The sequence below is a fragment of the Gymnoscopelus braueri genome, assembly GCF_963280865.1.
Source record: "Gymnoscopelus braueri genome assembly, chromosome: 17".
Lineage (NCBI taxonomy): Eukaryota > Metazoa > Chordata > Actinopteri > Myctophiformes > Myctophidae > Gymnoscopelus > Gymnoscopelus braueri.
Window position 1 is genome coordinate 10,058,353 of NC_137617.1, and position 13,778 is coordinate 10,072,130.

The 13,778-nt window shown below is 40.4% G+C and overlaps 1 protein-coding gene across 3 annotated transcripts in view; it reads right to left on the reverse strand.

Moving 5' to 3' along the window:
- Nucleotides 1-12,232, reverse strand: part of LOC308105434 (uncharacterized protein) — a 70,955-nt gene extending 58,723 nt beyond the window's left edge. Inside the window, exons 1-11 of one of the 3 annotated variants that reach the window (XM_080456155.1) lie at nt 11,831-12,201; nt 7,903-9,688; nt 7,338-7,436; nt 6,605-6,765; nt 3,389-3,585; nt 2,317-2,587; nt 2,030-2,134; nt 1,778-1,936; nt 1,544-1,690; nt 1,013-1,249; nt 113-262 (exon numbers count right to left, since the gene is read on the reverse strand). In XM_080456155.1, the coding sequence (XP_080312281.1) occupies nt 113-262; nt 1,013-1,249; nt 1,544-1,690; nt 1,778-1,936; nt 2,030-2,134; nt 2,317-2,587; nt 3,389-3,585; nt 6,605-6,765; nt 7,338-7,436; nt 7,903-9,688; nt 11,831-11,923 (3,405 nt within the window). In that variant the 5' untranslated portion in view covers nt 11,924-12,201. Of the gene's footprint in view, nt 1-112; nt 263-1,012; nt 1,250-1,543; nt 1,691-1,777; nt 1,937-2,029; nt 2,135-2,316; nt 2,588-3,388; nt 3,586-6,604; nt 6,766-7,337; nt 7,437-7,902; nt 9,689-11,830 lie in introns of all 3 variants that reach the window. The other 2 variants (XM_080456157.1, XM_080456156.1) reach the window with 2 other exon arrangements.
- Between the last annotated feature and the right edge of the window lie 1,546 nt (nt 12,233-13,778).

The following is a 13,778-nucleotide window of genomic DNA, read 5'->3' on the forward strand; positions in this document are numbered from 1 at the left end:
AGGGAAAAAAAAACATTTGTTTTTGGGTTAGGTGATATGTATTGCAGAACATGCATGGAAACATTTATAAGTATGAGGAAAGTTAAAGCAATGCACATTTTCTGAATATTACCGTGATGAAATCCACACCCCAGACATGTAGGATTGTTTCCTTGACCTTTCCATCAATACTCAGGCCTCTCACTGCAAACACTGATTTGAGCTGGGACAGAGATCCTCGAGCCTCCAAGCTCTTCTCACTGCACAGCATTTTCATAATGTCCTGTGGTTAAATAGATGATGATAAATATAATTGCCAAAACTAGACAACTTTTTTTCTTTTGTGTACCCACAATGAATGAATGAATCTCAAATGAATTTATTAAAACAATTAATCCTCCCTTCTGTGTCGCCACTGCTGTTTTAACGTACTGGCTCACATGCCAGTGAGGAGCCCCCACAGGGATGACGTAGCACCTCTGACAGGCACCGCCCCAGCCCATAGCAGCCACTAGCACAGCAACAAACATCACCCTCCCAGACCGGCTTCCCACCCATGAACATTTTTGTATTTGTATAGATGTCACAGTATAATTGGAAAACCAGTCAGATTGAAAAAGGTGCACTCATTTTCAGCGACGGAGGCACGCCGTCTGAAGGTGACTTGAGCCACAAGCGGCACCGCCGAGCGAGCGAGTCGCCGTACCGAGCGTTGCAAAGGTCCCTAGACTCGGTACCTCAGAGACGTCATTTCTTTTTTTGTTGGGGAGCCCCACCCCGCCGCAGGGGAGGTGAACTCGAAGAAAGCGAGCACTCCTTTTCCAATCCGACTTATTTTTCAATCTGACTAACATATACACTCGGCCAAGCAGGATGCACTGTGGTGGATTCGAACCTCTAGATTCCATGGTTGGTGGTGCACAGGTACTTTACCTCTTACCCACCTGAAGGCCCTCATTATTGGATAAGTTATGTGATAGTTAATTAATTCTTCATTCATACATTTATACAAATCAAACCTGTAGTTTGTCACCTGGTAACAAAGGGATTCCTTGTGATATTCTGGTGGCGCGTCCACAAGCCCTTCAAATCTCTGTTGGGCTGTTGATTCACTGGGCTCCTCCGTCGTGTTAATGTTTAGGCCGTCTGAACAGCACAATACTTTGTGGGGTTTCTTCGACAATGTTGGAACATATTCAATAAGGCCGTCCATTATCTCAGCATCTCCTTCTGTTGTGCTCGAGGCCACAGGGACTGCACCAAGATTGACCTGTTAAAAACAAACAAAAAAACCCGGCCCATTAGAGAAATTTAAAGGCATAGTTCTTTTGGGGGGAATTTCACTATCTTTAGCCTCGCTAGTCTAAAGAGGGCCCAGTCTGTCTGTCAGCTGGTGGGTGGCATCAGTCCATCCCTATGTTCCCCGGGTTCTATGTTCCCCGCTTACGTTAGGTTAGTGAGTGTAAGTGGGTTGTAAGCGGGGAACATAGAACCCAGGAAACATAGATACGATCCCAGTCCAACAATTTAAAGAAATACTAAAAAAGTTTATGTGCCGACTTACAACATTGCTCTTCTCCTTCATCTGCTTGGAGTATAAGTGGGGAATGTGCCATACAACCTTGCTTCTCAATCCTTCCAGGGCTGTGAGGTTGTCAACAATTATGCGCATCACAATTGTCTTCATGCGCTGCCGCAGTGCCTCATATGTCTAACATAAAAAAAGAAAGAAAATATTATATTTATTGTTTACAGCAGGCTGGTGGTCATGTGTATGTATTCTTTAAAGGATGTGTACCTGTTTTGATGGGAGGATGCTGCCTGGGGACACCTCAACTGCCTTTTTCGGAGGCCCCTGTAGATAGCTGAAAGGTATGCGGTTTCTATGGGCAAAGCGAAATGCCCAAATCGTGGGCTTGTTTCCTCCTAGACGTTCATGCTTGGCATGGGATGCTATCTGTTATGGAAAGACATGAGATTTTATTGCTAGGGAAGAATTCATTCAACAAAATGGTAATAAACCAATATGACGTAAACCTTAAAGTAATACCTTGACTCGGTCCCAAGTGAGAGAAAAAGCTGGAACTCGATTGGGTTGACCTTTGAATCCATTTTTCCTCTTTCCATGTATCGCATATATCCACCTTAGTTCTTTCTAAATGTAAAGGAGATGAATGGACAGGTGTTTAATGAAAACAATTATTCAATTTGAATCACACCATCAAGCTATGTATACATACATGAGTGTTAGTTTTATATGGTTAAAACTTTTTTTTTTTACAATACGTATACATTTTTATAAGGTTTTATGGTCATATTGCCCCCCTATATACTCACCTCAATCTGTCCTTTCCACAGCTTAACCTCTTTATCGTGGTCATCTTGGAGTCTGACTATGTGGTTCCTTGAAACAACTCTGGACAGGGAGATGCCAAGGCTATTCATGATCTTGAACATCTTTTGAGGACAACCTTCCCTCCACATCTCAACACCAATAAGAGACTGGACAAATGTATGTCTTTGGCTGCTGCCGGTGAATAGAACGACAGACATGGCCATTGCAATCCTCTTATCCACCAGCTGTTGAGCTTCCTCTTCAGTCATGGTCCTACACTCCAACATTAAAATACATAATTAGCTTCATGTTCTTTTTTATAAAGTACCAACTGGTGATTATTAGGAAGACATCAATCTCAAAAGTTAGTGCTATGTTCTTTTACAGTATACTGACGTGATTATTAGAACTTTTTTTTTTTTACAGTGGAAGTGAAATACTATTGGACTCTTGCTTTTTAACATAATAAAATTAAAATGTATAACAAAATTGTGAAATAAATCTCCCCCACTAGTGATCAAGACTGTATGTCAGATTTTTCAAATTCCATTCCGGTTGGCTACGAATTGGTTTTGCAAAAAATGCCAAGCATCATATACTTCGCTCCAGTTAATATTTATGACTAGAATGTGAAGAAAACAAATAGTTGTTTGTTACTAAAGTTAGGTTACGAGTAGGTATGTTTCAGAGTGCAGTTATAGGGAGATACAGTACTGTCACTGAGCCAATCAAAAAGCAAGGTGTAATAACTAGAATTATTCTATACAATTTTTTGGGGGGGGTTTCTTAACTTTTTCCATGTTCATAACTTGAAGCAGTTCACTCCAAGGCCAGGGCAGCAGGGTTATGAGTCATTGCCTTGCCTTGTGGCGTAAGTATTCTGCTTTACAAGTATAAAGTTAACACTTTAACCTGAAAAAGACTTTAAGGTCGAAACGTTGTTAAGTTTGTAATATAATATGTAATATAATAAGTACGTTTGGAATAAAGTTGGAGCATCTTAAAATTGATTTGCGAGCCCTTCCTTCTTGTGAAATATACAAATCTAAAATCATCATTAACAGTGTTACACACCTCCGGTTAGTATTGCAAACCATATATTGTCCTGTGATTTTCTCTGCCTGTGGGAACATCGACCGCAGGCAAGTAAGAGTAAGAGGTGCCTTTTCCTCAACCCATTCATTCGTCTTCTTCCAAGAAAATGAAGCCAGATTTTCGGGTGTGAGTTGCTTCCTGAAAGGTCCCTCCTTATCTCTGTTCATCTTAATACGCTGTAAACAATATTTAAAAAACAATCATCAATACATTCAAACATACAGCTTTCTTTTAAGATAATGACATCATTTCGATCTAAAGATGAATATTTTGGGGGCTAGTATCTACAGGGATTTTTAACAATGAATTTTAAAAACTTTTCCATAACTTTTCCAAAGTATTTTACCCCATTTCCAGGCCTATAGCAATCATGTGGTGCAAAATAAGGCTCTTACACCAGTGTGCTATCAATGCCCCAAGACAGACTCGAGCGAACAACAATTCCACAAGCTAACGTATCATGGTGCAACGTGTAGTTGTAGCTTGTAGATCTATTATTTTTGTCACATGACATCCCGTATACATTAGGCCGCAATCAAGCAACTCGTGCAGCTGCACATTTTAACACGTTAATTAATTATTATTAATTATAATAATTATTTCAGGTATGTTAGACATGTTCTGGGACATGTTTTTTTATGAACCAAATCAATAGTCAAAAACAATGTATATCCAAACATTTTCCAAAACATTTCATTCATTCCAAACCTTTTCCAAGCCTGGAAAAGTTTTTCTTATTTCAAAATATTTCGAGGAATTTTATGACCATGGAACCCTGTATCTAAGAATTTATACCCCATGTCTAGGGATGAGATATCAAATTAAGTGTCCAGAACATTAGCTACATGTATGTCTAATTTTAGTTTTGGTTATAGACAAATTAAATGCTCCTTTCCGGGACTTAAAGGCCAAGAACACTTCGGTAGAGGTTTGGGTTGTGTAGTTACCTCACCATGATGCAACTCCAATAGTGGGCAAGAAATAAAAAATAATTCCTCCTTTGACTAGACTGATCATTCAAAATATGCTCCTCATTGACTTACATTGTACGGTGAAGAGGCTCAGGATGAACTCTTTTAGCCCATAAACGAATGCAAACAAAGCTGATTCTGAAATATGGAACATAGTCAACTTCCTGTTGATTTTACTACTTGACAATCCGGATCTAGATCCGCGGATCCAGAACAGGTTTTCTTCCTAGTAAAATAGCTAAATCAACAGGAAGTTTCCTTTTTTTATTTTATTTATAGCACTACACAACTAGCCGTTTATTAACTTATTAGACTGTTCTAGTTGAGTGAAATGAACAACTAACAACTATACTTATTTGGCCATCATGTTTCTCAAATCTTTCTATAAACAACTGGGGGGATTTATAAAACGTAAGCCCGACAAAGGCATCAGTACCAGGGCCGTCACCAGAGGGGATTGTGGGGTGCAGTCTAGACGAACAGCCTTTGCGCAAAATTCCCTTTCAGTTCAAGGAAGCTCAATTTGGAACAATCTACCCACTAACATAGTGTCCATCCTTTACATCTTTTAAAGGGTAAGACCACTTTGATAGAGGTTTGGTTCTGCAGTGACCGTGCCATGATGTAACAACAAAGGTGGGCAAGAAAACAATAATTTCTCCATTGACTAGAAATTGATCATTTAGGGGCACGGTGGGGCAGTCGGTAGCGCTGTCGCCTAACAGCTAGAAGGTCCTGGGTTCGATTCTTGCCGGGGACGCTGGGGGGCGTGTTCTCTCCTCCGTGTCATCAGTGCCCATACCCTAGGTGGGGTTGGCGAAAGGGCCTTTCTGTGCGGAGTTTGTATGTTCTCCCCGTGTCTCCTAGGGTAGGTACCCTCACAAAAACATGCAGTAATCCTGGTCTCTATACTGCCTCCCCCTGGTCAGCCGGGGCGCCTGATGGAGGGGGAAGGACCAGGGAACATCCCCCCTGTCGGGTGATAAGAAGCGGCTTGCTAGCTCTCCTGCATTGAAGGAGGCATGAGCTCGGCTCTAGGCTCTCCCTAGGCTGGCAGAGGTAGTGTAGCGCCCAGGATTACTTAGACAATTGCCACTGGGTGAAAAAATGGGTTACAAAATCGTGGGATAAAAATGTATGCAAAAAATAAAAAGTATAATTTAAAATATGCTCCGCATTGACTTGTTTGTACGGTGAAGAGGCTCCGGAGGAGCTCTTTTAGCCCATAAACAAACTCAAACAAAGCTGATTCTGACAGTATAGTTCACCAAATTGTACTATTAGGTTTTTAATAAAAACGTTAACTTGCTATTGATTTTGTTATTTCAATAAGGAAGAAAACCCGGACTGGATCCGCGGATCTCGATCCGATCTTCAAATAGTAAAATCAAGAGGAAGTTGAAATTTTTATAAAAAAACAATCAGTACTGGGTTTGGTGATGTTCTATACTGTGAGAATCGGCTTTGTTTACATTTGTTTACGGGCTCAAAAGAGCCCGCCTCAGAGTGGTCTTGCCGTACAATGTAAGTCAATGGGGAGCATATTTACCACCTTTGTTGTTACATCATGGCAACCCCAAACCTCTACCAAAGTGGTCTTGCCTTTTAAGGTCCAACTAAAAGGGTGGATCATGGACAATCAAACCTCTGAAAATTTTTAAATAGGCTTAAATAGTAGTTTTTGTTTTGTTCTCTTGAGTGTCTTGTATTTTAGGTCAAAAATAGGCATTTTTTACTGTTGTTTTTTCTCTTCTGTTTGTACCCTTTTAGTAATGTTTAAATGTGCTCTTTTTTGTAATGTTGCTTGTTTTCTGTATGGGGACTACGGATGGAAATTAGCATTCTTGCTAAATCTGGTGTATTTACACAGCATTGTGTGTGTGGTGTTCATTAATATGCGCTGTCCCGTCCAAATAAACGTATAATAAATAAACAAACAACTTCTCAAAGAATCTATACATACATATATCTATGGAAATAGCAGATCTACAAGCTCAGAACACGTTGTGAGCTTATAGATGGGCTGTTTCCACAACTAATGTTTTTTTTTTAAGGGTAAAAAGGTATTAAATGTCAGTCATTTCTTTGTATATTCAAGTCATTTGTCATATCTGCCCTGGGCAACTTCAAAGCCTAAAGGGCAAACAGAAATAAAATCGTTAATCACAATTATTTGTATGACAATTAATCGTCAACTAAACTGTCATGATGGTGACAACCCTACCTCTTTGCGTATGATTTCTTGGCACACTTTGCTGAAAGCGGCTGTAGCAGCTGGTATTTCAAGCAGTCGTCTTATTGCAGGAACATATTGTGAGCGTTTTAAATAGTGAATCGCTTGGTTGACTTTCCCAACCTTCTTCTTGGGCGCTGGAGATGGACCATCTGATGTGGATGACAGACAACATGAATGGCGTTAAGGGGGGGGGGGGGGGGGGATCTTGTTTATATACTAGAAATTGTATTCAAATCCTTTAAAAGTCATTTGTATGGCTGGTAAATTCCAAATGCATAATGCATTTATTTTGGGCAGAATTCTTTAGTTTATATCCTGGCTCATGTGACTAATCTAGTGGACAATTAAAAAACTAGTACATACAAAAGCCCTAGTACATACTTGGTCGTACGTCAAATAGATAGACTCTCACAACACGTTGTGAGCTTGTCAATCTTCTATTTTTGAAAATAAGAAAAAGAATAAAATAATAAGGACTCCAGTCAAGGGTTCATGTTTTTAAGAGACTGACCAAAAGTCACATTTATTGTTACTGTAATCCGTTACTTCCTTGCAGAAAATGATCATATTAATAGTTAATAAAATGATTCTCATATATACATACATATATATATATATATATATATATATATATATATATATATATATATATTATTTTTTTATCTTTATATGTATATGTATTTTTTTTTTTTTTTCCTGTATTATTAATAATAATAATAACCTGATTTTGTGTTTGTAGAGTCACGATCCATCCTCATTTTTTGGTTGACTTTCCCCACCTTCTTCTTGGGCGCTGGAGATGGACCATCTGATGTGGACACTGGACAGACAACATGAATGGCGTTAAGGGGGGGAAAAAATCTTATTTTATATACTGGAAAATTGTTTGTATGGCTGGTCAATTCCAAATGCATAATGCATTTATTTTGGGCTTAATTCTTTGGTTTATATCCTGGCTCATGTGACTAATCTAGTGGACAATTAAAAAACGTCTAAACTGTCTTACCTACCTACTTGGTCATACGTCAAATAGATAAGACACTCACAACACGTTGTGAGCTTGTCAATCTGCTATTTTTGAAAATAAGAATAATAAGGTAATAAGGACTCCAGTCAAGGGTTCATGTTTTTAAGTAGACTGACCAAAAAGGCACATACATTATTACTGTAATCCGTTATTTCCTTGCAGAAAATAATCATATTAATAACAATAGTTAATATAATTATTCATTCATTAATATATATATATATATAATATCTTTATTATTATTAATAATAAAAATAACCTGATTCCGTGTTTGTAGAGTCACGATCCATCCTAATTTTTTTGCAAGGCAGAGGGTATTTTTTCAAAGAAAAACCAGTCCAGGTGCGCTTATTTTTGTTTCTAGGCATTGGCTTCGTTTTCGAATATAACCACTTCGCGCACGGATTTCTACATATAAACTCCTCCGGTGAAAGATGGGGCAACAGTACTTGCGCAGTCTTCAAATCAACCAGCTTAGATATTCTTGTTCTTGCCAGGGATTTGTGTGCGTCGTATTCGAGTTCTTTTTTGCAGAGACTGCAGCGTCGCACGGAATCAGAACCGGACCCCTCCGTGCTCTGTTCGGACGGACATGGCATGTCATTGTCGCCAGAATCTTTCACGTTCCAATTGGTAGGTAGCACAGTAGGCACGGTACAGGTGCGCTTATTTTTGTTATAAGCGCATGGCATTGTTTTTGAATATACCCACTTTTCGCACGTATCTTTACATATAAACTCCTCCGGTGAAAGATGGGGCAACAGTACTTGCGCAGTCTGCAAATCAACCAGCGTAGATATTCTTATTCTAGGCAGGGATTTTTGAGCGTCGTATTTGAGTTCTTTTTTGCAGAGACTGCATCTAATAATCTTAGAACCGGACCCCTCCGCACTCTGCTCGGACGTAGATGGCATGTCGTTGTTGTTGGCAGAACCTTTCACGTTCCAATTGGTAGGTAGCACAGTAGGCAGCCTAGGAACGACAACATATTGTAGAGAACCCTTCATGTTGGGTAGACAAGTAAGTGGTACCTTGACAGTCCCTTCCACGTTCGGTTTAGAAGTAGATGGTGCCTTGACAGAAGCTCCCATGTTCTGCACAGATGGTTTATTGACAGAACTTGCCATGTTTAGCATAGAAGGAGATGGTCCGATGACAGTAACTCTGTTCATGTTCGGTCTACAGGGTTTTATAATAACGTTGACAGAGCCTTCGTTCTGTTTCGACGGAGCTATAGAAAGTATTCCTTTTGGAATGACAACGTTGCGTATGGAACCCTCTGTGTTCTGCTTAGATGTAGGTGCAGGAGGCGGCGATGGAACCCCACCACCACCCATAGTACCCTTTGCCTTGTCTCGTTTTCTGTTCATGTTCGGTCTACAGGGTTTTATAATAACGTTGACAGAGCCTTCGTTCTGTTTCGACGGAGCTATAGAAAGTATTCCTTTTGGAATGACAACGTTGCGTATGGAACCCTCTGTGTTCTGCTTAGATGTAGGTGCAGGAGGCGGCGATGGAACCCCACCACCACCCATAGTACCCTTTGCCTTGTCTCGTTTAGATGGAGGTGGTGTACTGTCGACAGAAGAAGATCCCCTACCGGCCCATGTGCCGTCCTTGACGCACTCTGTGCATAAAAAGTCAGACGGCTTAAGATGAGGGAACAGTATTTTCGCAGTCTTCGCGTCAATGAGCGCTGATACTCTCACTTTGCTCACGCACCCCTCTTTCTCGTTGTAGTTGAGCCCCGCTTTGCAGTTGCTGCAGCGTTCCAGGTCAGAACCAGAACCCTTCGTGTTTGGTTTAAAAGTAGGTGGTACCTTGACAGTCCCTTTCACGTTCGATTTAGAGGTAGAGGATGCCTTGAAAGAAGCTCCCATGTCGGAAACAGAACCCAAGTCCATGTTCTGCTCAGAAGTAGATGCTGTGCTGTCGACACAATCCTCCTCCATGTTTTGTTCAGAAGTAGATGCTATGTTGACAGAAACCTCCACCTTTTGTTCAGAAGTAGATGGCATGTTGTTGCCACAATCCTCCTCCATGTTCTGTTCAGATAAGAATAAGAGAAGAGAAGACCTTTATTGATCCCGCTGGGGAAATTCAGGCGCCAAAGACAGTACAGCAGTTAAAATAAAATATACACACAAACACACAGCAATTATTTTTGTTCACTGTAGTAGTGCACAGTTTTTGCTTAATTCCTCTAATATGTGACTATAGAGCACCGAAGTCTGACGTCACTGCCAGTAGAGGGCCAGTAGAGGGCACTGTTCCAGGGTTCGTGGCTTTATTTTTTGTGTTGAAAGCCCCATTTGGGAATCTTAGATCACGTCATATAAGAACTGTGTTCCAAACATAAACACACCACTCTGGCGTTTTTGTCAAGGGGGGTGGCTCTGCATCGTTTATGATATTCATTCATATTTGATACAGCCCGTTTCTGGCAAAAATGGAATTAATCCTGCCTTAAAAGTCTTAAGAACTACTACTTCCGGGTCTGAAATCACTGTCCTCACAGCAGCCACGTTCATGGGAAATGTAGTCTTTGGGTTGTTTGACTCGTTTCTAGAGTTTATATTGTGTTACTCTTTGGGAAAATGTGTACATTTACACCTTCAGTCGATGCTTCATATCCATATGAGTAAAAACGCCAGGGTGGTGTGTTTATTTTTGGAACACAGTTCTTATATGAAGCGATCTAAGATTCCCCAATGAGGATATCAATACAAAAAGTAAAGCCATGAACCTGCGGACTTCGGTGCTCTACAGACTCCTGAATGATGTTCCTTACAGAGGACAAGCTTTCCGTATTATACATCATGTGTGAGTGAGGGACTGGGGTGGTTCTCAACCTTTTCAGGCCGCGACCCCCCAAAATAATCATATTTAAACTGGGGACCCCCCACCCTGACAAGCACTTGGAATTGTAAGGGCTGAGGCTTTGCGTTGCGAGGCATCTTGAGCTGGTAGATCGGCTATTTTTGCATCTTTTTATATTATTTGACAATTGTTTAACCAGTTTTTATAGTGTATACTTTGTTGATGACTTTTGATGCAGTAAATAGTATATTTTTGTTAAAACATTTTTTGGTTAAAAAGGTCTTAAAAGTCCTTAAATTGTCACTTTACAGGTTGAGAACCACTGTGTTACAACATGTGCACTGTAGTGCACATTTATCAAAAGACGGTAAAAGGTTAGTTGGCATGGCCATGTCCACAACATGATACATTATTGGAAAGCTATGGTTGTCCTCTGTAAGGCATTGGTTCTCAAAGTGGGGTCCGGGGACCCCCAGGGGTACTTGAGGGGGTTCCAGGGGGTACCCAGCTAAATGTGTTAATATAGCATCACAATAATTATGACCTTTTATACTTTGGCAGTGCCGCGCTATGAGCTTGTATATCTGCTATTCGTGAAAATTTGTGCAAACCTTTAAATATATATTTTTTTTTAAGCGAACATTTGTTGCTCAAATCTTTGCTTCGGGGGTCCCTTGAACAAAATATTTGAGATGGGGGTCCGCGGCCAGATACATATCATTTTGGGGGTCCTTGACATGAAAAAGTTTGAGAACCACTGCTGTAAGGAACATCAGGACTCTTTTGGTCTGTGCATCTACACAAACGTTCATATTTCAAATATAAAGTGCTTAACCCATGGCCACGGATGTTACAATTATGTACGGGCTCTCAGAAGTACCCGTATCTTCTGTATTGTTCAATAAAAAGCATTTTAATCCAATTGGTGGTCATTTTCTCGGCGCGCTACATCGTAACTATGAGAAAATGCTCACCAATTGGATTAGATGCTTATTTAGCAATAGATACGGGTACTTCTGAGGGCCCGTACATAATATTTTGCATTAGAAGATGCAATTCAACATTTGACCAGTAGGGGAATCAGTAATGTTATCTCTACGGGCGCAACTCTTGCGCAATGTCTTAAAAACATGTAACCGGTTGAGGAGGACCGAGGCAAATTAAATACTTTTTTCAACTCGTTGGATAGCTTTTATGGTGCGCTAGAACATAAAACATCTGAGAGAATTGCAGAAAAGCTTTACTTTTTGGATACGATGTGCAGAAAGGGGTAAGAAACATGTAAAGTGGAAATGTCCTGCTAAAATGGCATCGATAAACGAGGAACCTCATCTCGGAGAGAGAGGTTCCGTCGGAGCTAGACAAACCTCCATGTCCTGATCAGAAGTCGATGCCATGTCGGTGGCAGAACCCTCCGTGTTCTCTTCAGCAGGTGGAATGTTGTCACAATCCTCCTCCATGTTCTGTGTATTAGTAGGCGATGATAATATTGGCACAGGCTGCACAGTATATTATGTTTGCAGCTTAATTAGGAGAAGAAAACTATGTTTCTTTCCCCAACAAGACGTTCAACCACCAAGCAAGCAAAGCTGATAGCCGCCAACCAATGTTGCCAGGTTTGGTTTTGTGAGCATCCACAAATAAGCATCCACCAGGTCTAGGTAAACAAGCCCAAAAGAAACAACTTATGCCACACGAGCACTTCAAACCTATGCGTCGGCTACAAGCTCACAACGCGTCGCATTGTAGATCTGCTAATTTAAAAAACATAAAATTGGGATTTATTTTTTATGACAACACAAATGTTCCCTGGCACAAAACATTGTCATGAAATTATTTGAGAACCACTGGTTTAAATAATAAATAACATAATTAAAACATTTGGAAGCTAGCCTGCCCTTAAACAAGGAAGTACACGTTAGAAACAAGCCCAAAACAACTTAACCCACAACTACCAATTCTTACAAGCAACTTGACAGAGAAACGAGCCAAAAGTCGCTTATAATGAGGACATGGCAACCCTGCCACCAACTTTCCGGGGGTCCTGTTGGTCCTGTTAGACCACACGTCGCTTCCATATGACGTCACGTAAAAACAACCCATCCGACAACCAAGGACGGAGTTGCCGTCGGGCAAAAGCCTCTTATTTCCGTATTTCAACTTTTTATGTGTTTTCGTAAATAATGCCTTATTTTGTTACGCAAGAGTGTCCCACTAAAGTAGTGAAAACAAACGATAAACAAGCTCGCGCGGTGAGCTTGTAATTTATATATTGGCTATTTTCACTATTTAATTTAAAAGCAAACTTTACTATAAAATAAAGTTACGGTTTTGGACATACAAGGTTTCCACCCGACAGCAACGGAAGGACCTAGGTCACGTTCTATGCTCTAGGAGGCAAGCTGGAGCATAGATATTAGAAACCTAGATACCTCATTGGCCTCTGCAGTTCATTGGGGCGACTTGTATCGCAATACACACGGCTCTTCCGCCCTGCACGGCTGCACCTGCCACTCAAAGTGACTACTGGCCAATCACAGCGCTCACAGCGCGTTGACTACTGGCCAATCACAGTGCGTCTTTTCCGGGACTTGTCATGCAATGGTTCTCAACCAGTGGTCCGGGAACCACCAGTGGTCCTTGAGGGGGTTCCAGGTGGTACCCAGCTAAATGATGGAGAGTTGATAACCAAATGGACCCTTATATAGATCTTTAAATCTTGAGTATAACATTTCACACTGTCAAGAAGAGTCAAATTGTTAAACATCTACATTACTTACTAAACAAGTACACAATTAGAGAACGTAAATAATTGTTATTTTGACAACATCTAATCGAATGATAACATTCTAAGTTTTGGGTGTGAGAGGCTAAAGCTTATCAAACGGTGGTCCGTGACTCAAATGCTGAATAAATAATGGACCTTGTCACCTTGATATGAAAAAGGTTGAAAACCACTGTTCTAATGCATTTACGTCCATTGAAGCAGACGGTCTCTCCACAATTAAAATCATCACAACTCCCTGAATTTTCAACCTATTTTCAAGCGGTAAAGTTTGTCACAAATGCGAGACATGGAGTTATGGATCCAGTAGGCGTAGGCCTATATTTGGTTACATCTAAATTGCATATTTTCATACCAAAATACTTTCAAGTAACAGTAATAGTCACAAAATATTTTTGTCTCCATTCACTGACAGACTACATGAAATATGCTGGCCACATTGCAGAATTGCCTTTATCTAACATCCTTCATGTTAGCTATTCAGGTCAGAACAGAGCTATCAACTTTGAAAGACTGAAATAATTGTTCAT